This window comes from Calliopsis andreniformis, unplaced genomic scaffold, assembly GCF_051401765.1.
Source record: "Calliopsis andreniformis isolate RMS-2024a unplaced genomic scaffold, iyCalAndr_principal scaffold0001, whole genome shotgun sequence".
In the NCBI taxonomy this organism is placed as follows: Eukaryota; Metazoa; Arthropoda; class Insecta; order Hymenoptera; family Andrenidae; genus Calliopsis; species Calliopsis andreniformis.
This window is the reverse complement of record NW_027480422.1, coordinates 40,230,425-40,258,138: the sequence shown is the minus strand read 5'-3', so window position 1 is coordinate 40,258,138 and position 27,714 is coordinate 40,230,425. Positions and strand designations below refer to the sequence as shown.

The following is a 27,714-nucleotide window of genomic DNA, read 5'->3' as shown; positions in this document are numbered from 1 at the left end:
ATCCATTCATGCTCTATTTCCGAAATGATGCTTGACGTAAATTCTAATCGAGTCATTCAAATGTATTATATTTTGTCTTTCTGGTAATCTAAATAACTCGTAGGTTCTGTGAATAGCCTGTTACATTCGGCCTTCACCTGGTCCCCTTTTCCGTTGTCAATAAGCGAGAAATGCATCAGCATTTCACAACATTGTTATGCGACCGAGTATAACCGACACCGCCAAGCTGATGTAAGAAAATAACACATAAGCGTTTTCCTTTTGGGTATTACGAAGAATGACCCAAAAGGAATATTATAAAGAGCAGGCGAGCCAATCGATCGGGAGTCTTTTTTTGGAGTCATTTAGAGTCGTTAGAGTCCTGTAAATCAGGCTCAGCCACCCCAAGATCGGAGCGAATCTCTGACCATCGCCGCGACGCGAGAACTGTAACATCGTAACAGTGAGGGCGTAACGCGTAGCAATGGTAAATCGCGTAAAGAGTCGAGGGGAATAGTTAAGAATTCCGCGCAGTTCGAATCCCCCATCTCTTGACCGCGTAGAGTGACTCAGCGAAGTACAAAGTAGAGAAGTGCGTGAGACGAAGGAACTAGCAACGCGAAGCAACCCCGAGCGACCAGCGACCGGCTACACAGGCGAGGTGGCGTCCGCGACTTTATACTCACAATATAAGAAGAAGGAGTTGGTATGTAAACAACGAACCGCCAAATACATTTACAATTGTTAAACCCAAACAAGCGATACAGTTCACTCTCCATCCTCCCCTTCCCTTATTTATAAGAGAAAGTTCACTCAAGGTGTGCTTTCGCACTTTAAAAGAGCAAGAACCCCTAAGGTTGATCTCTGCCGCTCGAGATGACCGCCGTCTAGTGAGGACGTAACAAGCCAAATCCAACATTGGGTTGTTGGGACGTGTCCTTGATGTTAATGTAAATTCATAAAGATCGTCGGAAATGAGGGGTTGAGATACTGGAGGACGCCATTTTCCTGTACTTTCAAAGTTGAGAAGGAACTTCGACGGCTAAACTTCATTGTAGGTACGGCTTCCAAAGCCTGAAGCGCGATCTAGGTAAGATAAAGGCATGTGGGTTGCAATCAAACCCTGAAAACCTTAATAGAGTCATAGGGACGACCGCCACCGGGGGGTCTGGGGGCATCCCAGCGAGGTCAGCTGCGGTGCCAGTGCCCTTATTACGCTAGACTAGGGATGCAAACCGGGGATTCTCCCTTACATGGCACGTTAAGGCGGAACTCTGTGTACCACCGGACAATCGCACCCTTCAAACGTAGGAAGCTCAGACACCGCCCTAATCCTCTGACAATTGCGCTCTGATACCGGCAGGGCTCGGATACTAGAGATCCTCCGACACCTGAAACGCCCTGTGTGCTGCGTCGGGGGGGGGGGGGGGGGGGGGGAAGTGTCCTCCCCTTAAGGGCACATGCGCGTCGCTATTGGTACGAGATCCCTGAACCTGTCCTCTCGAAGCCAGCTGCCCCTCAGAGGCCAACACCGATGAGGAGGCACCGTTAGCCAGCACGGTGGGGCTCCCCCTCCCCCAAGATACTCATGTCGGTAAGGCTTCCCAAGCCACGTTTGATAAGTTACCGCTGAGGGCGCTTACCACGAACCTCTACCACACATCTTGTTACTGGCCGGGCCATCCGTTGTCCACGGATGTGGGATTGGGCAGGCAACGACCAGTTTTAGGGGTAAACGGCGTGTGGTCTGCAAAGAGGACTCGTCTCGGATACTAGATCGTGAGTGATACACGCCCGACACCTCAAACGACGTTTACCCGCGCTTCTTTGAATTTCTTCACGTTGACATTCAGAGCACTGGGCAGAAATCACATTGCGTCAACACCCGCGGGGGCCATCGCAATGCTTTGTTTTAATCAGACAGTCGGATTCCCCTGGTCCGTGCCAGTTCTGAACCGAGCGTTGAATGGCGGCCGAAGAAACGACACGCGACGGCTGAACCGACGCGGAAGCCTCGCAGCAAGGAAGATCCGCGGGAGGCCAAGGCACGGGACCGAGTTCGGATCCCAGGATGTCGACCGAAGTCTAAGACCCTTCACCTCCCCCAGGCCCGGCACGTCAGCCAGACCCGCTTCCCGACCAAGCCCGGCACGCCCCACTCCTCAGAGCCAATCCTTATTCCGAAGTTACGGATCCAATTTGCCGACTTCCCTTACCTACATTCATCTATCGACTAGAGGCTCTTAACCTTAGAGACCTACTGCGGATATGGGTACGAACCGGCGTGACACCTCCACGTGGCCCGTGGATTTTAGGACACCACATTTGCATAGGATTTCTCTTAGGGCTTAGGATCGACTGACTTGTGTGCAACGATTGTTCACACGAAACCCTTCTCCACGTCAGTGCTCCAGGGTCTCGCTAGAGTATTTGCTACTACCACGAAGATCTGCACCGACGGCGGCTCCAGGCAGGTTCACGCCCATACCCTTCTGCGCACACCGCCGCGACCCTCCTACTCGTTAGGACTTCATGGAGGACGGTCACCAGTAATGGCACCGTCCCTCCCCATTCTCTAAATATAATATATAAGAGCTTTGTTAAGTCAATCATTGATTATGGTTGTTTTCTATATTTACCAACTCAGAAAAAAGAAATAGATAAATTAGAAAAAATACAATACACGGCAATAAAATTGGCTCTTGGATATAGGAATAGCACTCCAACCAACATTCTATTATATTATCGGAATCGAAACTCCTACTATTAAGGGAACGTTCAAAATTCTTATGTCAAAATTACCTAAATAAATCATTGTCAAATAAAAAATCATTATCATACGAAACTATTTTGAGTTTTAAAAATAAGAATAGACAGAAGTCTACTAAACGTTTACTGGTACAGTATATTAGAGGCTAAGAAAATGTATATAAAGAAATTTTATTTACTAATAACTAGAGTATATATGCGTATAACTATGAAATTTTCATGGAAGACATCTCTGTTGATTTGTGTTGGGATAGAACGCTTTCTTATGTAGACAATCCAAATGTTATAACAGAACTCACTAATTAGGGAAGAAAATTCATGTGCCATCTTCACAGATGGGAGTAAATCCAAAAGTGCGATGTCAGTTGGTAGTGCTTGTCTATGTAAAGACTTAGATATAACAATAACAAGAAGTATAACTAAAGATTCATCAGTCTTTACCGCTGAATGTATAGCCTTAAATGAAGCGACAAACATTGTCTTAAGCCATCCTAATCAAAATTTCTGTATTTTCACGGACTCCTTGAGTGCTCTAACTGTAAGATGTAATTTTCGCTGGATCTTCTTTTTGTGTTGTGCACGTGTTTACGCACTCCGCTACCTTTCGGGAGTTGGCGCTGGAGGTAGATCGAAAGCGCGATGTGCCTGGATATAGAGGGGGTGTATCCCCGGCGGTGAATTCGGACAGTTGTCGGGTGCCTCAAAAGGGCAGTTCGCTTTGTACCGTCGAGGAGGTAGGTCGTTTTGGCAAGTAGTACTATCGTCATCGCCCTGTATACAATTATTCCGTGCGAGGGCCAAGCCGGGGCCTGGTGTGTCATTTTCCCAGTGCCAAGACGGGGCCTGGTGTGTTACTTTCCCCAGCGCCCCGTATACGTTGAATTTGTACTGGCGTGTGTCATTTCCTCAGTGCTAAGACGGGACCTGGTGTGTTACTTTCTACAGCGCCCCGTACGTGTCAAAGTCGGTGCTACGGTAATGAGACGGAAATGCTGTAGAGAGCATTATGCGAGTGAATCCGTGATGTTCTGGATCCCACTAGTAATTCAAGTTGTTAAATCTATGTTGCAGATGCACTGTCGAAAGGAGTCACCATGATATACGCAATGTTCAAGTTTTTTTTATTATTCCATGTTTGTTGAAGTTCAGTTAAGTTATTAAAAGTGGTTTATTAAATGTTATTGTTTCGCTTTCAAGCAGACTCTGTGTTTTCCCTAAATTCTTCTTCTCGTAATTAAGGAATGTTTACCTCACATAATGTCTTTTCATCAAATGAACCTTAGTATAAAAACCAACATATATGTATATTCTAGAAATAAGGAAAAATGTGTTTGAAATCTCCATGCAAACCTTGAATAATTACAAAATTAGATTTTTTTGTATTCCAGCACATATTGGCATTTTTGGAAATGAATAGATACATCAGTTAGCGAAATCAATAACCAACACAATAGCTGTAAATTCTTCTAAAATCCCGTACACAGATCTTAAAGAGATAACAAAATCTACTGCCTTCAAAAATACATATAAATTCACAGAGAATGAAGGTCTATACAATTCAAAACCATGGTATAACCAAAGGAATCTCAAACGAGAAATAATATCTATAATAAACAGATGTAGATCCGATCACTATACCCTTTCATTCTCACTTGCCTAAATAGGTATAATTAACAACTCTAGATGTCAATGCGGACATGATATACAGGCCATAAACCATGTATTATGGCAATTCCTATATACAATAAACAAAGATTACAATTTATAAAACAACTGCAGAAGATGAACTACTCCTTGCCAATGTTGTGTAACACATTGCTCTTTAAGCCTACTGTAAGATTTTGTAAAGTTATACACTCATTCTTCAAAGCATGTAAACCAGACATTTAAGAAAAGAATACATTGTATTGCACACTCAAGCCAAAGCAAATAGATATTGTTATAAGTATTGCAAAATAATTTCTTCACGGAAGTTAAAATTGCTTAAATAATAAAAAAAAAATCGCCTAAATAATATCTCTAAGAGTGTCAATAGGCATTGCAAAACAATCGACTTTTTTTTACTCCGGCAAATTTCATGCATCATGTATACCGTTTGTTAAATTCCTACGTGCAACACTTCATTCTATTCCACGGGTTTTATAGTCATTCATAAAAAGCAAATAAAGAAATTGTAACTATACATTGAAGATTACAGGTAACACAAATTATAAAATTAAAAATAACACTTTCGTAATATATTTATAGAGATATGTATTTCTTATTTAGTTTCTGAAATTAACACACGCGATAACACATATGCGACAATATTTTTCTTGAAAATGTTTAATATGAACATATTTTGCAGCTTGACTTAGGAACATTAATTAATTTAGTTTTAATGTTATGTATGGGTACATGCCCTTGCTATAATGAATGATTACATAAACGCCGTAATGATTACATAAGACGGAACTAATGTAAAGAAATTTTGTCTGAAGTGAGCATACGATGAGAAGAAATCTAGAGAATCATAATTTATTATCATGTATAAATAAGCGAATAATAAAGTTAAATCTGCCATACAGTGTTATATGGTATTCTTTCATAAGTAGCATACGGTGTCTACAGACCACAGATTAATTTGAAATAAGGATAAAATAGTGGGACATGAGATTGTACCATTTAGAACTTTATACGCCAATTGTGGGTAAAAAATAATACGACATTGTTCCAGTGTCAATAAGTTGATTTGTGACAAGATGGCACAATAGTCGTAATCCCGATAAAACAGCGGACGACCCAGTTTATAAGTAATTAAGCGTAAAAATTTATGTTGTACGCCATCAATTTTCTTGGGATGATTTATATGTTACGGTGACTAGGTGTCAAAACAGTATTCCAATTTCGAGCGGACAAAGGAAATGCATAAAGTTTTAAATGTATTAAAATTGCGAAAGCAGTTTGATAATCTATAAATAAAGCCAAGTAAACGAGAAGCGATGTTCGTAATGTGCTGAATATGCTTAGTGAATGAATGATTAACCCAAAATATGACACAATAAGTCGCGTCCGAACCTTCGTGCTGAAGGGAGAGCGTGCGTGTTGTGTACATTGTGTTTATAGTTCGCAGTGAAATCAAAACAAGTGGAAGCGATTGAAGACAACGTTGAAAGAATAAAGACGGGAAGTGTGCGCCGTTTATGGCTACAATCCCGTTTGTTATATCTCTATCTAAATCCATAACATTAATTTAATAAACTGAAATCCAAAAATGGACGATCAACGAACAAATAAAACACCCAGAACCGAACAAGACTATATCACTGTAATATAACAGCTAAAATTACAAATCACTTACCAAAATCGTCACGTTCAGACGTTGACGACAAAATTACAAGAATAAGGAGAATACATAAAAAATTCGCCAAAACAAAGGACATGGCCACAGCTGATCACGCTGTACATAAGTAAGACAAGACGTATTATAGGAGCAGAAGATATCACCATGAACAATTCAGATGAAGACCTCGAAGAAGGGGTTCAATGGATAGGAGTAAAAAACAAACGCAAAGCCACAGATCAAAAGGCCGAAACAAGTAAAATCGTACAACCAAGGAAAATACAAAAACAAAATGTGAACTCGGTGAGTCAGAACCCAACTCAAAAAGAATTAATTACACCAAAACCGTCGCCAATGTTCGTATTAAACATAACGAATTTGAAAAACCTAGACGAGATTATCGAAATATCTTCAAATAACAGTAACAAATGCCCTGGCCAACAACGTTATAAAAGTAGGAGTAAATAACGTAGGAAGTTACAAGATTATCAAGGAAGCACTAACTAAATGCGAAGGAACTTCTATACACACAAGATTAAAAATGAAAAACCAATAAAAGCTGTCGTTCGACACATACATTCGTTGACAAGCGAAAAAGATATATACGATGCGCTGGATAGCAAAGGCTTCAGTGCGATAAGTGTTACAAATGTCCCCCACAGGAAAAGAGAAAACAAACTTAACTTCTTCTTCGTAGACGCAGAACCAGTAGAAAAAAGCAAGAAAATATGTGAATTAGACAATTTGTTAAACATGAAAATAAAAGTTGAACCGCCATGTAAATTATTGGACATACAACAATGCAAAAGATGTCAGCAGTTCTTGCAGACAAAACTAGTTCTTGCAGCAATACTAATTTAAGACGGAATAAATCATCATGGGAAAGAAAAGTATGAAGAAGACTACCTTCAAGCCACGAATATTGAGATCTCGGAATTCGAAAATAGCCTGACCATTTCTGCTATATACTACCCACCCAAGCATCACAACACGGAAAATAAATAAAATGCCTCCGTGTCAACATTAGTGTAACAACCTGCAACGATTTCAAGGAATCTATTAATTATATAGACAATTTTCATTAATAACATTAAGAATAAAATAAGTATTAGAATAAATATGTAAGTGACAGTAACCTTAACCTAGAACCATATCCTGAGCTCAATTTCCCAATTCAAACAATCGCGCCAACGACGCGCAATACGCATGCGCACAAGCAATAGGACCCTTCCATTCTAGCATGTGCACAACATCAGGACATCATTCGACCAACATCATATAGCCTGCTTCTCCGCACGTGCTGACGACAGGATGGCGGCAGAACGATGACACCACGTACCTATCAGTAGGCGAACCTCTCTATTAGGAACGAGTATCCTGCGATGATTCCCAAGCACGCATGCGCGACACAGCACTTCTCCACTGTTGAGGGGAATCACTGGGTTCAAAGGAAGGAGGCAACCTTCGAGGATAAATACGGTGGCGCCAGTAAGTTCGAGGTCCTAAAGAACACGCAGTCATACTGATCCTAAACCTTTCCGAGGCAGCTTTAACCAGCTCATGGATCACTTTTACCGAGGCTGCTTTAACCAGCTCCTTGAATCATCGACATCAAGGCAGCTTTATCCAGCTTCTTGGCATATCCTTGATCCTTATCGGTCATAATCCAACACTGCCATCTGCCGAATCAGATCTCATAAGTCGTCTTAAACCAAAAGACATTCGGTCAGTAAATAAGCAGTGCTAGTTAGCAAATCAATTAGTGAAAATACTTAACAGACTATTGTTCTTTTCTTTTTGTTCTAAGGGCTGAATTAGTAATAATATTAGGGTTAGTTATCTTAAATTTAACCGTTAACTTTATAGATTTAGTTAATAAATTTTGTTATACATTAATCTAAGAGAAATCCTAGTCTATCAGATTTATTTCTTAACCGTACGTCACACGAATCCCACTCCTTGTTCACGGGTAAGCCGATCTATCCGTGAACATTCTATGTACGACGAAGTCAGATCGTTACATTGGGATAAAGCTACATCGCAGGAGTTGGCTGGAATGCCAAGAACTCAATCTAGGGATGAAGTAAAACCATCAAAAAAGGTAAAAACTCAGCCGAAAATAACTCTAGGAAATAGAAGAAATCCGCCTTAATCAGTAACATCAATCTACTGGCCTACACGTAAGAATAGAATAGATAACATCCTAAACTTTTTTATTTATAAAAGACTAAACAGAAACTATGTAGATATAATTGGAGTGGACGAATTGGCTTTGGACTATACACGTGTTGTGGCCACAATAAACGCGACAGTAACAGAAGAGCCAAAACAGCCTACCCTGAAAAACAAGCAAACAAATTGCGACCTATTCAGAAAAGAGCTAGAAGATAGAATAGCTTCAAATGTGAAACATAAAACCTCAGACGATATTGATAACGCAATCGAAATTTTTACTTAAGCCATCCAGCATGCGGCATGAGTACCAACGCCAAACGCAACCTACGTAACAGCAGGCAACAACTATCCACTGGAGGTCAGGACTTAGTCACCGAATACCGCAAAGCGAGAAGGCGATGACAAGATTCCAAAAATCCAGGGGAAAAGATAATATTTAATAGACTATCGCAAAAGCTAAAAGGTCTAATATTCAAACTCTAAAACGATTCTGTAAGCCACTACCTGAACAGTCTGTCGGCAAACAATGAAACTGACTATTCTTTGTGGAAAGCAACAAGAAAAATCAAAAAATCTCAAAGGTATATACTCTCAATTAAAAACGACGCGGGTAATTGACTTTGTAGCGAGAAACGGTAAGTTGAAGCCTTTGCTGAATACTTTGGTAGTGTTTTCTTACCTCGTCAATAACAGAGGACGAGATAACTGAAGAAAACATACCGCTACAACCAGTAGAGACTGATAACAGTAATATTAATCACGTGACACCGTTGGAAGTTACGACAGAAATAACAAAAAATATGAAGCCAATAAAAGCACCAGGCTACGACGTAGTTACAGCAGGTACATTAAAAGAAGTTACAAGATTCAAAAAAGCAGCTATGGCAATAGTCCAGATCTTCAATGCAATAATAAGGAAAAAGTAATTTCCAGCACCTTGGAAAGTCGTTGAAATTACTATTGTTGCGATTTGATCAACGAGAATATGTTCAGTTGGATTTATCCATTGATTCTATCTTCTTTAGTTTCAATCAGAAGACGAAGAATAATTGAATATTGACTTTATTATGATGGCTGGACAGAGCGCTTCTTGACTGTTTGAAGTAAACTGATGTTTTTGATACATTTGTACAAGCTTTTATACATTTTTGTGTAGTTCAGCCTAACCAATTAGGAAATAGCAGAATTCCTATTGGTTCGGGCCTAGCTTTACTTATCGCATTAATTTTAAGCTTCAGAAATTTAAAAAATTCTTAAGTAAGTATCTATTAGTAAATATATCGTTAATTACATTTTTTTCAATAATACTGTTATATATCATTAATTACGTCCTCCACAATTTCTTAAATATTCTCTATATAGTTCACGAGCTTCTATATAATTACAATTTGCTTGGTTAATAGCACGAAGTATTAACCGAATGTTCGTGAAGTTGCAACAAAAATTTCTAAGATATCGTGGCAGGATAATGTTAAAATAATAGGAATTAAGAAATTACTTAAAATGACTGTTATTGGAAAGAATAATATTAAAAACAGTGATACCTGATCAATGATAATCCTTGTATGAAACTGCTCACAGCACTTAAAACACTCTACCATTTAAAAATCACAATAAAAATAAACAACAGTAATCATGTAATTGAGAAATATGTTTCTCAGTGTCACGCGATCAGCACTCCCGTTGCAATATCTTTGGCTTACATGGAATTGAAGCAGATGGCAGGATGGTACTTTAGGAGGAATAGCCAGCTCTGCCGCATCATCGCTTGTTTCATGATCTGATTTTTAACTATTGGAAATTCGTTAGTTTGTCGTGGGTTCGTTGTCCTAACTTTTGCCGTTGGATGTTACATAAATTAGAATCGCGAAACAATTTTCTAGAGTTTGTTTTATTTTCGGATGAATGTAATTTTTCGAATACTAACATTCAAAATCCACAAAATACCCGCCTATGGGCTTACAGAAATACGCACGTGATGGCACAAAATTTTAATCAGGGCCGCTTTTTGGTTAACGTTTGAGCTGGTATAATCGAAAATAAAATAATTGGCCCAATTTATTTACCAACCCGATTAACTAGCCAATGATATTGACAGTTTTTGAGGAATATTCTGTTTCAAAAATTACGCGAGTCTATTCCACGGCATAGACGAAGATTTATTTATTTCATGCACGACAGTGCATCACCACATTGTAGCCGGCCGGTTCGAGAATATTTACACGAAGTATTTGGCACGCGTTGGATTGGTCGTCGGCCTGCTTCCCATCTTTGGCATCCGCGTTCGCCAGACCTCAACCCTCTTGACTTCTTCCTTTGGAGGGCACTCAAGAACATCGTATATAGGTCGAGCGTCCCCATACAGAATGTTAATTAATTAAAATCAAAAATTAACGAAGCATTCCAGATCATCCGGAATAGAGTAGGGAGTTTCGCCAGAGTTCGCCAAAATCTACAAGAACGACTAAAGCAGTGTTTGGAAAGCGACGAGAGCCATATTGAAGCTGAGAGACAGGCAAGATTGCTGCGTCGCATTAATGTCAATGGTACCGTCTTATGGATAAGACGACCAAGTAGAAGATGAACAATTTAAAAACTTGGTAAATAGCGACATTAAAGTCAGCAGCTTGTTACTATCTCCGTTACTATAATATTATTGCACTCCAATAAATCACAAGCGTTAGTGCGTTTCTTTAAAATTATAACATTTTTTTTATTAACATTTTCCAGGACGTCTATGCGGAAAAGTTGGCACAATGTGCACAAACGGCCTGGTAAAAGTGTCGAAAAAAAGATAAGCTATATTTCTCTATGTTTAGCAGTCCATTGTGCTTTTGACAATAAGAAATTAATGCCAGCAGCTTTTTAACGGACCTTCCATTGGAATCTGAGGTTGGAGAATACGAGATAATCGGAAAAAGAATTTGTTGGGTTTGAAGCGTTCGTGTACAATCTTTTTTTTTTTGTATGGTTAAAGAAATAAGTTGACTAAAAAAACAACGAGGATAAGTAGATAACATATTTGAAAGCGAAGGAATATCAATAGCATAATTTAGGTGGCGAAATCAAGAGACGCGGTAGCTTCTCCAAATAGTTGACTGGTGCGCGGCGCTGATACGTATCCTTTTCTTCAACCAAAATGTCAAAAACCAATTTCGTCGATTTAATTTCTATATGCAACATGTAATCGATTTTAATCAAATACCACATTGTTAAGAGACTCTGTGTGATTAAAATAAACAATCATTGTTTTAGGTCCGTCAATTTTTTGCCCATTTTTTAAACACTTAAGGTTGACGTGCAGGAGTGACTGTATTATCAGTTACATGTGATCGAACATGAATTTTCTGGGTTTCCTATTTTTGTCGCTAGGTGGTTTCAGCTGCGAAACTGTCATCAAGGGACGCGGCAGAGTCCCTTGCTTAAGGGGGCAGACTCCTTTGGGGCCTTCTCCGAATCGATCGAAGCGCTGTTGCGAAGAAACGGGCATTAGTGAAAACATATAATTCATACATGAGACATTTGATAATGTGGCATCTAGCGTTATCCTGTTGAATTACAAATGAGAAGTGCCAAGGTATAATTGCCAAATCGCATCGTAGGAAAGTTCTGTCACACTGTTGCCACATCAATTACAATTTTATGCATCAGTAAATCTCTACTGAATACGACTTGAGCCGATATTTTGCTTCATACGGAATATAGAAAAGGACGGTGCAAGCGAGAAAGAAAGAGTATTACGAATGAGACAATACATATGTGTCCTTAATTATGAAAGTAGTCTAATTGTAAGATAATTCAAACTTTAAAAACAACATTGTCGTATGAGATTTACACAAAATTTCACATTCATAAGAAATAAACAAACGAAATTATTTTAATACCTTTTTATTTAAAAATAAAAACATTTTGATATCGCCCCCTCCCCTCTCTTTTGCCCCTGTGACCCCGGCCGCGACCGCGACCACGACCACGGCCACGGCCACCACCACGGCCTCCATACATCGCCTTTTTCAAATCTTTTATCTGCAATGGATAAAATAAACGCAATTATTATATTATTTGCGATTCATTATAAAATGTGATTATATTATTTATGTATCCACTTACTTTTTTTTTGTATTTTGCTATTTCTGTATTCACATTGTGAGCGGGAGCGGGAGCGGGAGCAGGAGCGGTGGAGGGAGCAGGAGCGGGGGAGGGCGCAGGAGCGGGAGAGGGAACTGTTTCTAAGTTTTCTATTTCCATCTGAAAACAAATCGAATAAATTTTCGAAATATTGTCGAATAAAGATAATTTTTTTCGTGGAGTTCCGTCTTGAGAATAGAATAATCTATTTATCTTTATGTATAATCTTTGTTGATGATTTATTTAACCTCACATAATTTTCGTGTGCGTGACGAGAAGTCGGAGATTGTCTTGCACATCATTTTGATCGTATCATTTTGAAAATGGTATTAGGAAATTGTTAAAAATTTGTTTCTGAAAATGACTGTAAAAATGTTAAAATGTTCGTCATTGGACAATGTTACATTGTAAGGTGCAAGTCCCCGATTCCTCGGCACGCAATCGAAAATTATGTGAGATTAAATAAATCGTCGACTAAGATTATACATAAAGATAAATAGATTATTGTATTCTCAAGACGGAACTCCACGAAAGAAATTATCTTTATTCGACAAAAGAATTCTCGTTTATAAAGTATACATTTATGTATACATTTGGGTCTCTTTTTTACACGTGCAATGCCGCCGTCTCTGATCTCTGGTTACTAATCGCCGACAGAAAATGTGTTAAAAAATCCATAAAAATGTGAATCGTGTAAAAAGAGACACAAATGCATTTTCCCTGGACATGTTTTTAATGAATTATGATATTATTATAATAGAAAAGACAGGTATAGTAAATGTGAGGGTACTTACGTTGTTTGTTCTGCAAATGTTGCTTTGCGAGTAACGGTCGAGCGTTCATGTCCGTGCATCATACGTGCGACGATCGTCATTTCGATTTTATCGATCGATTCTTCAACAGTGGTTTTCATAACGAAATTATAAACAATATATTATAACGATTCTGCCCGTACTAAGAATATCGGTCGTCTTACCAAAAAGCACCTCTACATTCCTCTGCTCCCCACTCGATGCGGTACCATATTTCAATAACAAAAGGTTCGCATTTTATGTTTTATAGACAGTTTGTTTCAAAACACCAAACGGATTGGATTATTCAATCCTTTTCCAAGTTTTGAAAAAAAACCAGTTTATTCAAGTGAAGTGCATTGAAGCGAATTGAAGTGTGTTTTGAAGTGTTTTAAAAAGTGTGAGAATGAGTGTTGGAAAAAATGTGTTTGATGAAGAAATCCACGAAGAAGCGGATAATCGTTGTGAGCAAGACTGTTTGAATGTGAAAAGAAATTACACTAAAAAATTACCGTTATCTAGAAAAAGATTTTCAAAAAGAAAAATATGGCGTGAAAGGAGACATCGCTTGGCCCTTCCAAAAAAGGAAAACACAATACAAATTTTGAAAGAATTTCCTGTGGAAATGCAAGAAGCAGAAAGTAGACAAGAAGGAACAGATTTAGAAAGTACAATCTCCGAGAAAGATACATTCGTCACGCAGGAAGCAGTTATGAACGAGCCTGAAGAACAATCGTCTCTTCCGAGTGGCTTGAGCATCGTAGACATGCAGCATGTCTTTACCGAATTTCAAAAAGTTGGCGACCATGCAAGAAATAGGGAAGACTGTGGAATCAGATATCTAAAAATAACCGGCAAGAAACGGTCTGGTTTGAGGACCACCCTCAGTGTAACATGCACAATGTGTCATTACAAAGGTGAAATCCACAGTGAACCCGAGGAAACGGATAAAATGGAAACCAACAAGAGCGCCGTTGCGGGAACATTTTTGAACGGTGGCGTTTATACCCAAATGGAGGAATTTCTTGCAGCCATGAACATACCCTGTATGTCCAAGAAACAGTTTAGAAAACATCACGATGAAATAATAAATTCCCTCATTGTTGCCGCAGAAGAAGAGATGATAGCAGCGGCTGAGGAAGAAAAACGCTTGGCTATTGAAAGAGGCGACGTTCTTCCCAAGTCCGGGATTCCTCACATCCCCGTTGTGGCTGACGGAAGCTGGATGAAGAGATCGTACCGCACTGGAACGTACGACTCCATGTCTGGAGTCGGTGTGATAATTGGATATCACACGAAGAAAGTTTTATTTACTGGCGTAAGAAATAAAATATGCAGAATTTGTCGGAGTGCTGCGAAGAAGAAGGAAGAGCATCGAAAACACGTGTGCTTCAAGAACTGGAGCACAAATCAAGCATCAACGGCTATGGAAAGCGATGCTATAGTCGAAGGTTTCAAGACAAGCTTAGAAAAACGTGGACTCGTATATTCAACGCTAATTGCTGATGGGGACAGCAGCGTATATAAAAAAATTATAGATGCAGATCCGTACAAAGCCCAGATTCGTGTAAAAAAAATTGAATGCACGAATCATTTATTACGGAATTTTTGCAAAAAAATGAAAGAGATTGCAAAAAAGACACCATCTGGCCCACTGAGACGAGTCGTGGGAAAGCAGTATTCGGCGGATGCGTGCAGACATTGTAAAAGCCGCAGAACACAGATATAATCAAAATGAAACAATCGTCGAGAAAATAAAACATTTATATGGTGACATACAGAACCTGCCAAGCCACGTTTTCGGTGAACACGCGGAATGTTCAAAACTGCGTTACTTCTGCGATGGAACAATTAAAAAAGATGAAAAAAACATCGTTCCTGAATTAATGAAGATTGGAATATATCAACAAATAAGAGATGTACTTCGACCATTATTAGCGCATGCAGAAAGTTTGCTGTACAATAGCAACAATAATGCTGTTGAAAGCTTTAATGGAATTATAGCGAAATACACGAGTGGAAAAAGATTAAATTTTGGTGAGAGAGGGTCGTACACAGGAAGATGTGCTGCTGCTGTATTACAATATAATACAAAAGAAGTGTTGTCGCGATTTAACGCGGTAATGAACAAGAAACCCGTACAAGAAGCCCGTACTTTTGCGGAACATCGAAAACAGGAGGAAGAAAGAAAATCTGAAGAAGGCTGAGAAGACGAAAAAAACAAGAACTTCTAAGCATGCGCGAAAACAATTCCGCATAGCAAAGGATTCGAATTATGGACTGAATGCCGAAAAACCAAATATGGACAAAATCATAGACGAAATGGAGCAGGAAAAATATATGGAAATGCTCCACAATTGGCAAAGTAGAAGAAATGAGATTCAAGAACAAACCATCGGCCAAGCAAAGAATCCGAGATGGTTGAATTATAAATCGAAACTTTTGATGGCATCAAATTTTGGACGAGTATGCCGTCGCAGAAGTGGCACATTCTGTGGAAATGCGCTAAAGTCATTTGTAAATCCAAAATTAATTACTGCTTCTGCAGTAGAATACGGGCAGGAATGTGAAAAAATTGCCCGTGAAGAACTCAGTAAAAATACTGGTCTACAAATTCAGGAATGTGGACTATTCATCGATGTGTCAATACCTTTCTTAGGAGCTTCACCGGATGGAGTCATTGATGAAGAGGGCATTGTGGAAATCAAATGCCCGAAAACAGCAGAAAATTTATTGCCGGAGGAGGCAATCAAAACTGTTGCAACTGTCCGGAGAATATTTCAAGATGAAATGGGAACAGCAATGAATAAAAATCATCACTACTACTATCAGGTGCAGGGACAACTGCACATTACAAACAGAAAATATTGCCTATTTTGTTTGTGGACCCGTAGAGGATTTAAATATTTTCGAATTGATAAGGATAATAACTTCTGGAAGAGTAACATGGAATTACAGTTAATTCAATTTTATATGGAGTGCATGTTACCGGAATTAATAGACAGCCGGTATAATAGGGGTATGCCCATTCGGGAGCCTCAATTTATACTGGAGGAGAGAGCATGCTTAGAGAAGCGAGAAAGGTCTGTCCCGGAAAGTAGTCGAAATATTACTACTGGCCATCGTCGCACTGCGCTCGAAAGCGCAGGACCACTGACTTTGTTAGTGGTCGACAATTGCAAGTAAAATAGCAATTGTACTCGCGGATCGAAAGATCACGCGAGTTGCTTGACGCTGCAAACCTGCTGACCTGTTCAGGGTTTGACAATGATAAATAAATCATTGAAGACGTCCAGCGTCGCACTGCGCTGTAAAGCGCAGGACCACTAAGTTCGTTAGTGGTCGACAATTGCAAGTAATAGCAATTGTACTCGCGGATCGAAAGATCATGCGAGTTGCTTGACGCCAGTATGTATAAAAAAAGAACAACAAATAACGAAAGGAAACTGTCAACTGAATAATGTAAGTATGCAACAAACTATAAGATATAGTAATACTTATTCATGTTAATGTTTTTGTTATTTGTTACAGATTTTACAAGGAAAAATTCCCGAGGAGAGGTTTTTAGTGAGTATGGCCATAAATTACACTGGAAACCACGGTTAGAGCAACGGTTTCCAATAATATAGTTTTTATTATTTAAAACGAGTCTATATTTATATATGTACGAAAAAAATAAAAGCTAGGGGGGAGGCGCGGAAAAAAAATTTTTCGGGGGGGCGTAGTAGGGTCACTTCACGCGAAATCGGGCACGTTTTACAGTAAGCTTTTATAGATTGATCAAATTTGAATATGTTGTAGTCATTAACGATATTTAAATGTAACTCAAAGGATTTTTCAAAATTTTGAAAATAGTCGATTTTACAGCTGTTTGAAGTTAAGTGGTTACTTTTTTTTAAAAAATTCGGCTTCACCCAACATTATTCTATATTATCTCCAAGCATTTGCATGCTATCAATAAATATTGGTAACTCACTCTTTGTCAATAGTACTTATTGTTGAAAATATTAAAATAATTAAATATTTTTTTGACGGAGCTGCTTCTCAGTATAAAAATAAATATAATCTCTTAAATCTTAGGGAAAACTTAAATGTCAGGGGTGGGTAGCCTTAGGGCGTCCCAGAGCAAATGACTTTATGACCACGATTTCAACTATCAGAGGTCATGAATAGGTTTGCTGGCAATTGATGGTTGAGGACCATATTGGGTCACCCAGCAGTTGAGTGTCGGTGGATTGATTGTTTACGTTTAGAGAGGAAAATAAAGTCTACAGAATATTAAGGACATCGTCCTGAAGGATCTGGCCACGGAGTGGAGAGTGACTTTTGAATCTTTGGCAAGAGGACTATGTCAAGGGACACGGCGCTTACCCCAGAACCATTGAAGGGTTCGGAAGTTTCTAACAGGTCATTAGAAGACCAGATAACCACACCACAGGAATTGTGCGACTGAGCGACTGCTAATATGAAAAATATTAATTTTACATTCAGTACAGTAAAATGGTTAAAAAAAGTTTTTTTATTTAAAATAATTTTTTTTACAAACTTCAATGTTTTCTCTATAAACACCGTAAAGCTCATCTCCATTCGCTTACTAGTTCAATAGCTATAATTTTTTTAGAATAAGTTAGCACTTAACTTAAAATAGCTGTAAAATCGACAATTTTCAAAATTTAAAAAAACTTACTCCAAAACGTGCCTGATTTCACGTGGAATCCAACAACATAAAAGTTGGAAACCGCTCGCTTAGAGTGTAATTTGGGCGAGTCTCACATAACCCACCGGCTAGCATCCGTAGGTATGCGTAACAGCATTTTCCTCTCCTCGCGAGAAAAAAAAAAAAAAAAAAACGACGACGACGATGATGGCATGCATGGGGAATTAGTACTGGACAAATACAGTGGCAACATACAAGTTGATTCCTGGTGCACAGTTAAATGAGAAAGGAGAATGGAACAAAATTCAGGTAATGTTGCATACTTTTCAAATATGATATAGAAATCAGTTTTTTCATATGTATATAAATTCAACATAAAAAATAATATATAATCAATATAATACCAAAGCATTTATATCGACGTGTACAAAAATAATTATATATTTATATTATTTAATTTGTTGCAGATCCGTAAAAAAGTAAATGGTGTATGTTAGAGCAGTACGACAAGAAGGGCCTTCTCTAATACTTATACAATTTGTTATAAAGCAAAAATAGAAACAATTACATATACATGTATAATATGCAGAATAAGAATAAAAAGTTTCAATGTTACACACAGCAATATTGTCACATCAATCACTTGTATCCAATGTTACCCTAGAACCTCCTTCTATTTCTTCCATTTTTTCTTCTCTTTAAAAAATCATTGACGAATTCTGATTTCTATGTGTAAAAACTTAGACTAAAATACAAGATACGGCTAAAATATAATTTTGAATTTTTACGTTATGAACAAAATAATAACATTCCTAATTAGACTACAATTTGTGTGAGATTGGGCCCTGAAACGAGTGGCTTTACGAAAAACATATATGTCCTTACAATGTTTTGTATAATATCGACTCCATTTACAACTTTTTGGATTCGATCTGATCCAAATTTGAATAATGCTTTTACTCAAAATATACTACATGGTAGTAAATGACCTTCGAACTGACAAAATTAGTCCCAATAATAAATTGGTGAATTCAGTTGAGTGGTATAATTGTAATCTGTGAAAAGGTATACAAAAATTAGAATTATTTAAAATAAAAATTGAAAACAAAAAAAATTAAAAGCTACCACGAGATTCGAACCAGGCACCTACAGACTATGAGAGAATGCCTAATTCACACTCAACTAAGGTACTTTCTTGTAAAATTAGTGGATTAAACTGTAACTTTTGGAACAATTCCAATTGTTTGTTTATAGTAAATAATAACTATTGAAGAATAATGATTTGTAAATCACCTTTACTTGCTACATTTTCATCGATCAAGAGTCACTCACACTGAACCTCTCGTACTGTTTGCAACGAGTGCAAGACGTTGCGAGTATTCATTAGCAATGTTATAATTTATACATTTAGTGAACAATAAACAACATGTATCATAACATAATGACAAAAACATTATAGGGATACATATTTTTCGTAAAACCACTCGTTTCAGGGCCCAATTTCGCACAAAATGCAGTTTAACTAGGAATGTTATTATTTTGTTTATAACGTAAAAATTCAAAATCCTATTGTCGCCGTATTTTGTGTTTTGGTTCATAGTATTTGCATACAAATTTGCAAAACGATCGGTCAGCATGTAGTCAGCGAAAACAACGACAATATACTATTTTTTAATATATTTTTTAAATGAATTGATATTTTTAAAAACTGTTTACATGGGTAAATTCGTCGTTCAAAAATACACAATCGGCCCATTTATACCATTTTTCTACACGCACTAGTCTTGGAGATATTAAACGAAATATGTTTTCCACCCCCAACTTTGGGGGTGGTTTTCACACCCTTTACATGAATTTGGAAGCAATAACAAAAATACGTGTCAAATATTTTCGGCTATTCTACAATCCTGCAAAGTTTCATAAAAATCGGAGATTTTCACCTCGCGATGTTCCCTTATTAGTAAGAATCGAAATTTCGGTTGGAGCTGGATTCGTTTGAGTTTTCCTGATGGGCAGAATTAATATGTACATACATATATGTGGCAACAGCGTGACCAAACTTTCAATACGTTTTGGCAACTAAGCCTTTCTTGCGTCTCTATTCGTGTATTTGATGAATACGCCATTCAGCTGTCAAATTCTAGATTATATTTACCAACTGATCTGTATTTTCATCGATGCTAATGGTAATATGACCAAATTGATTGAGATATACCATTAACGCTTCTAACGGCAAATCGGTGAACTATTTTTGTGTCAAAACGGGTGCACAACGAAAATTACGCTTTACGCCTTCAAGAAGTGTTAAATTGAGGAAAATCGCATTTCTACGATATTGTGCTAATTCAAGGAAGGGTGTTTTGGTGTGCTGTGAGTGAAAAAACCATTAAATCGTGAGATATTTGCAAAAATGTCACTTCGGCAGCCATCTTGCTAGTTTACAACAGCGTCTGTTTCATGCTTACAGTTTGTAATTTTACAGTTTTCTTAACGTATAGTGTTTATTGGAGTTTAAACGAACCAGAGCACCCTGTAGTGAAGTCTACTCGTGGGTTCTGTACCCGCGAAAAATTCATTTATGCAAGTATCGAGACGTAAAGCGTAATTTGCGAAACCGTTTGTCTCTCTCGCTCATCGCGTATACGTGTATGACTTTCTTTGCTTGTGTGAGCGCACGCACACAGCTCAAAACACAAGGAGTCTGCCCCCTTAACAGTCGATATGACTTACAATTAGCGCGAGACGCTACCGCGTCTTTTGATACGAAGATTTTCTTTATTTCTTTACCTCTTCACTTCTTTAACCTTTTATCTCCTTCCATTTCTAAATCCTTATTTCTCTACTTATTTACTTTACCACTTTTTATATATTTATCTGTTTATTTTTGTAGTAAATCAAAACGAAGGACACTTGTATCAAAAAAGAGGAAGGGATAATTATATTTGACAAAAATAAAGTAGAAACTTTCTTATAAGCTTTGTGACGTACTCGTTCGGTAGTGCGGTGGTCAAGCCCTAACGGTCGTGCAAAAGTGGCCTCCAGACTTCGCACGCCTTGGATATATGAAGGGCGCCTGGTATCTTTTAATATCGGCGTGAAAGCGTGCTTCCCCGTTTCCTACCACGGTCCAGACTAGCTACTATCTTCTAAGTAATGGGGTTGATCTTCTAAGTTGGAATCATCAGTTGTATGTTTCATTGTGCAGTTCCAACACTCCCGCCTTTCCGAAATTCGTATAGCATTACATGTCGCAAATGCACTCTTTTGTCCTCCATTTTGGAAACCTTTTCTGACGCACAAGTTTACTTATCTGAACGACGCCTGAGGATAATGTGACACGTGACACATGACACTATCACCTATTCAGTGCGTATAAATAACTAAACACAAACACCGAACCTTTGCTTTGCAGTAAAGTTTGCGTCATCTATGAAAATCAGACATGAACTTATGCAATTATCCAATACTTTAATTTCATAAATCTTTAGATTTTTTGCACAGGGTTTCTATTTGAAAAATAGTTCATATAGTGTTTTTCTTTCTTCAGGGTTCGCTAATGATCTGTTCTCTGCCAATAGACACCTTACCATGTCTATTACCGTTCTATTAAATCGTTAAGCTACTCCACTTAATTAGTGTTTATATGACTGGCATGCGTTGATCTGAACTTCCTTTTTTCTGGTAAACTAATAGATTCTGAGTTTAGATACTCTTTTCCATTGTCGCATCTGATTTTTTTAACTTCTTTTCTTCTAATTCTTTCCTGTAATATTTTCCACTCCATTTATACATATATTCAGTGAGACAATCGCAAACTTCTTCTTTAGACTTGATATAGTAAACTTTGGATAACCTGCTATAATAATCGATAACAGACATGAGGTATCTCTCACCTTCATTTCCTGCCGTTCTGTGCGGACCATTGAAATCTGTGTGTATGATTTCTAAAACATCTTTCACTCGAACCCTGTTGTTCTTAAAGGGCACATTGTGCATCTCTATATAAAGAGCACGCTTATAATACTTGCTTTCTATTTCCTTGGGTACACTATCTCAATAATTCCTCTTTGTACAAGGTGACCAAATATAGTTGATATGTCCTAGAATACGGTGCCACTTTTCTTTTAAACTGATTTACGTTTCTCATTATTAGTAGTTACATTTGCATATATTCCATTATCTTCAGTGTTGACGCAGCTTCTCGTCTTCAGAAAGTTGCCTTCCTAGTTAATTATAGCAATCACTTCGTCGTATTTATTATATATCCGTGTACTATTTCCCACTGACACGATTTTATTTTTATTTATAACTTTCTTTAGATTATTAAGATATACATGCAGGATGCAAATTCTTTGTGTAGCAATATTCTAAGGGGTGGCAGGGGAGCTCAAATGGAACAAAAAATGTTCTATAATATAGTGTCCGAACTGCCTTCACTTTGCACTTTTGCACAATAATACCTTAAAGTTAAGATATCTATATGCTAAACTATATACATTTTGGACTTTACGGTGTATGTTGGCTTTTGTAACGTCCCTAAACCGATGCTACATTGTCCATGGAAGACCGACTTTCCAATGGACGAAAAGGTGGGGATTCGTGTGGCGTGCGGTTAAGGAGTTAAAATCCAAGGCTTATATCTTTCCTAACAATAATTTATTCAATAATACTTATTCTAATCCTAACGTTAATACAACATTGATAACTATTCTAATTTGATTAAATAAAATCATAAGATGATATGAGGGTATATTATGCGTGATTATCTATCAATTACCTCGATAACGCAAGAGTTATGCAAATACGATATATATATGTCGTTGAACGAGAGTTAGGTTAGTGATTATTTATATTATTTGCGGTAGAGGATCCTCTATACAAGGTGAAATGTATTGTGTGTGTGTGTCTGCAATAGATCTTGTCTCGTACGACCTGGTTGCTGCCAAAGTTATAGGTGGCTATAATCTCAGAGCGGTCTCAAGGTTCCATGAAACATATAATCTTTGCCTTAATTGCCTAAGCATCCGTAAGCTCTTGAATGTTCTTTCTTAGTCCTTTTGCTCGTTAAATTTTCCGGATTACTGCACACAAAAACCACAGACTACTACCATGTAGGAAATCAAAATGAACACTTGTCCTTCAATACTTCAAAACCTTCAAAAAAAAAAAAAAAAAGAGGAACGAATAATTATATTTAACAAAAATAAAGTAAAAATTTTCTTATAAGATTACAATATTTGGAATCTCTCTTTAACACGTTTTTTTTTTTATATATACACCAACCATAGTTGTTTAGGACCCCAACAAATAGTGACTCACACTCAGACCACCAAATACAAATGTATATCCTACTAACAATTTTATTTATTTATTTATAATATATTCATTCTTCCATTTTATTATTTATTCATTTATTCCTTTATTCCTTTATTTATCTATTCATCTATTCATTTGTTATTTATTTACATATTCTTATTCATTTACTTATTTGCTTTACTACTTTTTATTTATTAATTTATTTATTCACTTATTTATTCATTTATTTATTCATTTGTGTATTCATTGATTTTGTTATGTACGGAGAATATTTTCCGTTACTCTCCCAAATATTCGAGCCTCTGCCTGTTAAAATAAAACGCCCTAGCGTTTTCGTTTTTTCGTTATCTTAATGGCAGCGTGACTCTGAGCAGCTGGGTAGCAATCACGAGGCTGTAGCAACCGCAACAAATTTCCTTGCATGGAAATTTTTAACGAATCCTCATTCATATTTCGGCCTATATAAATCCCGAGATTTTAGTCTTCATGGATTCAGAACAGTACCGTCAAGTGAACTGTCAAGTTCGTCAGAGTTGGTTACTATTTAGTTAGATCAGGCTAAAGTTCTCTTTCGTTTACAGTTTAACCTCATAAAATCCGTGAGTCAGCATAAATACTATCTGGCAATTTCTACGACCACTCTATATGTTCCCACACCGCCAGTGCATTAACACCTACCATTAAAATCATACACTTAATGCGACTATACTTACGTACAGTGTAGTAAAGACTGACTTTAGAATATACGAAAGTATTCATTGCAATTTAACTAGATTGTTTTCAAACCTATAATTACCGTAAGCGATCCCATTCGAAGTTGACAGATGCCACACGATACAGCTTAGCCGCTCAAGTTGTATCAATTAACACTAGAAAGACGGGAGCTTAGTATATACCTATATTGCCTGAAAGCAGTCAAAATGACTGCATTGTGAAAAAATAACTAATGCGCAAAGAAATTTGTTTAACAGTAATTTTTAATATATTTTATATCACTTACAGTCATATAACAAGTTATTAATAAGTATTAACAATAAAAAAAATGTATTTCACACTCAGAGATCCTCCTTCCCATCTGAATGACGTTACAGCGCGTTCAAAGGGAACAAAGCGCGTGGCCAGGCCTGGCATAAAGATTCGAATAACAAGTACGAATAACAATAACAATAACAATAACTTTAGTTATTGAACAACTGCAACTTATCAAGAATATGTCGAAATCGACAATTTATCATGAACTTGTATGTTATCGACCTGGTCTTTTCCAAGCAGTCAAAATGACTGCTTTTCGGCAATATAGGTATAACACATATATATTCCGGAAGTGAAGGACGGGGGGGGCAACAACAATGATTAATTAACCCATTTATATGTTGTAGAAAAAGTCACAAAATTATAAGAAGCTGTGTCATTATTTAAATCATTATTTTCTTAATTGAAATTCAAAAGCAGTCAAAATGACTTGCTTAGGCAATCTAGTGTTAATAATTAGGAAGTTACGAGGCTTACTAACATTTCCTGCGGCTCTCTAATTCCACATCAGATTCGTCTGCATCCTACAGCTACCTCTAACAGCAAGTTCGTCTGTACGTTATCCAACCTCCTTACAGCACCCTAATTTTGCATCAGGTTCGTCTGTTTGCACTTGCCAACCTCCTTAACAGCACCTCATTTTATTTTGAATTCGTCTGTGAAACTGATCTTAGCAACTGCCTGATGTCGCATCAGGTGCGTTCACGAAACTCACACTTCTGCATCTCACTGATCACAGATTATCTTCAGAGGCTCCCCGATTTTACATCGGGTTCGTCCTCGCCTACAATAATCCCAACTGCTCACGGATCTCGCACCAGTTTCGTCCATTGTACCAACGAACACTTCAATCACAATTTTCTTTAGTAATACATATATCTATCCTCACCAATCTCTCGCGCTGCTCACGTCCCGTCTCGTAATACGAGTATCAAAACATTATGACTTCCTTGATATTATTTAATTATCGTAAATAGTTGTTATTCTGTATTTGTGAACTTAACAAAAATATTTTATTCAGACGTCGCTATAATTTTCGTTTGATACTTGCATGTCAACATTTAGGGACAACAGTTATATTAGTACAAAGTAAATTCATACCTCATACCGAAATTCATACCTCGAATAACGTTGAGACTACAGCAATGCCATTTTCATGCTGTGAAGCCACACTTGCATTATCGTATTTGATATTATAATGTACAAAGTGTAATTCTAGTACATCACGATTATTATCAACCGTGTGCTCTGCAGGCCAGTGAAAATGCATTTGCTCTAACACATATACCGACGAGAGGTTCCCTCCTTTGAGTTGAATAGGTGCATCAGTTAATTGAATTTGTACTAAAAAAGAAACAAAATTTTTGTCCTTTAAGTAGTAATATGATTAATAAATATTTGATAAAAGTAGACATTAACCTTTAAACATATTTAATAAGATTATATCTGGAGTTGTATTAAAAGTAGAAAAATGTAATAGAAAAAAGACTAGTACTTTGGAGAATAATGGAATAAAAAAGTTTTCCGTCTTTTTATTTTTAGTATTTATAGAGGGTGTTTCAGAACTGATAGTACACGCAGAAAGGTAGTCAGTCTACATAATAGAGTAAATTAAAAATATACAACAAAATCTTTGGAAATGGCGCTTCGTTTTCTGAGAAACTTGACTTAAAATTTTAGCTGAGTTCGTGTACATGAAATGTAGGTGTTTGCGGAGCACACTATTGGTATAAAATAACTGATAATTTCAGTAAACAATATTCGTGTTCCAAAATGAACTTAAATAGTGGCGGGTAGTAATACAAGGAACTCCTTGTAGACTTAATAAATTTTGAGGTTACCTTTTTTATGGTCCTGTTAGGGCCAAAACCACTCCGGTTTTCAAAATTTGAAATGACCGAGGCATCAGAGGTAACGCATAGTACAGAATACAAATTATTCTATAGTTACAAAACTAAGCCTTTCAGAGCATATATGCACATGAATCTTTTTCAATATCTACATGTGTGGACCTTACGTTCGAGAATATTCCACAGTTTCCAATACAACATCTATGGCAATTCAATGAATACGTTTCAACCACTTATAGTACAGAAAATATTAACTGAAATGAGATTGCATATACGTAGCACTCTAAAGTATATTTAAAGTAAAGTTAGTCGACCAAAGCTTAAGAGTTCTGATGTTGAAGCTAATTGATAACATTATACCTCGTCTAGATCGACTGATAATTGTCCGCAGGTTCGTGTCCACAAACGATCCACATGTATTATGCGCGCATAGTCTAAAAATAGTGGCAAACAAGATACAATTTCAAAGTCTTCATGAACGAATATTGGCTGTATTTTACTTAAATGTAAACAGTCTGCAGACAATATTTAGACACTACAGCTTTAGACTTTATAAATTCATAAAGATTAAAAACCATTTTGGATCTTTCGAAAATTTGCAACACTTTTAACGTGTAGGTTCTAGACACAAAAACAACAAAAAAATTCATGTCTATGTATGTTCAGAAACGCTTAGTTTTTTGTTTATACGTTATTTTGTATTACGTATACTGTGGCACCTTCTTTAAGATTTGTGATGGTGTTCCATCTTTGAGTTCCATCTTTGGTTATCTTTGAGCTTAGCAGAGGTAGCATAGCACATAGGTAAGTACTGGACTAGTTTTTTACGCAGTACAGAATATCATATAACAACAAAATTACACATTTTCGGGCATACGTACATTTTAACTTTTCTTTATTGTTTTTCGATTTAAAACTTATCCTTTAAAAGGATCCCACGTATTTCGAAACATATGCACACGTAATTTTTTCTCACTGTCTACGTATGTAAAACCAACCCCACATAAATATTCCATATTTTCTGATACACCCAATATAAAAGAAAGTGGGTATACTTCTTGCTCGTACATACCAGAATGACCATTATTTGTGACTTTTCCAGGGAATGCAAAGTCATATCTTACGAATTTAAGTGCACCAAGATTAATTTTTACAGTGTTTTCTGTAACAATATTTATTGGTGATTGTTTACTCCCCGTTGTACATAGTCCCGGCCAATGCGCTGGACCTATAAAGAAGAAAATAAATTTACTCACGACTTGAAGGTAATGAAATAATGTTTAAATATCTTTACATGCGAAGAAAGTAAAAAGAAAAAATTCTAAAAGCTGCAAGAAATTGTAATGGAATCGCTGAAGGAATTGTTTTTCAAACAAGGACTACGAAAAAGTTCCTTTATTTTTGTCCATTACTATATGCAGAATGTTCTCAAACACATTCATCATTTTCAGAGGGTAGATTGCAGAGAGCAAGGCAATGAAAAAAATTTCATGTACACATACGCACAAAAATGTTTAGTTTTTTATTTATATACTGTTTTGTAAAATCTATAGCTGTGCGCCATTCAGTCAAGATAGTCGAATATCTCTAACAGTGTAGTAGGATTTTAAAGGGTATAGCATACCGTGCAAATAAGTAATAGATTAGCATTCTACGCAATTTATAATAATGTATAACTTAATAACTCTGCCTTTC

General features: G+C 37.1%; 1 protein-coding gene across 2 annotated transcripts in view; it reads right to left on the bottom strand.

Annotated features, from left to right (window-relative positions):
• The window catches only part of LOC143186502 (putative carbonic anhydrase 3), a 111,840-nt gene that overhangs the window by 16,777 nt on the left and 67,349 nt on the right, over positions 1 to 27,714 (bottom strand). For both annotated transcript variants that reach the window (XM_076390181.1, XM_076390179.1), the window contains exons 3-4: positions 27,092 to 27,247; positions 25,290 to 25,513 (exon numbers count right to left, since the gene is read on the bottom strand). In XM_076390181.1, the coding sequence (XP_076246296.1) occupies positions 25,290 to 25,513; positions 27,092 to 27,247 (380 nt within the window). The remainder of the gene's footprint in view (positions 1 to 25,289; positions 25,514 to 27,091; positions 27,248 to 27,714) is intronic.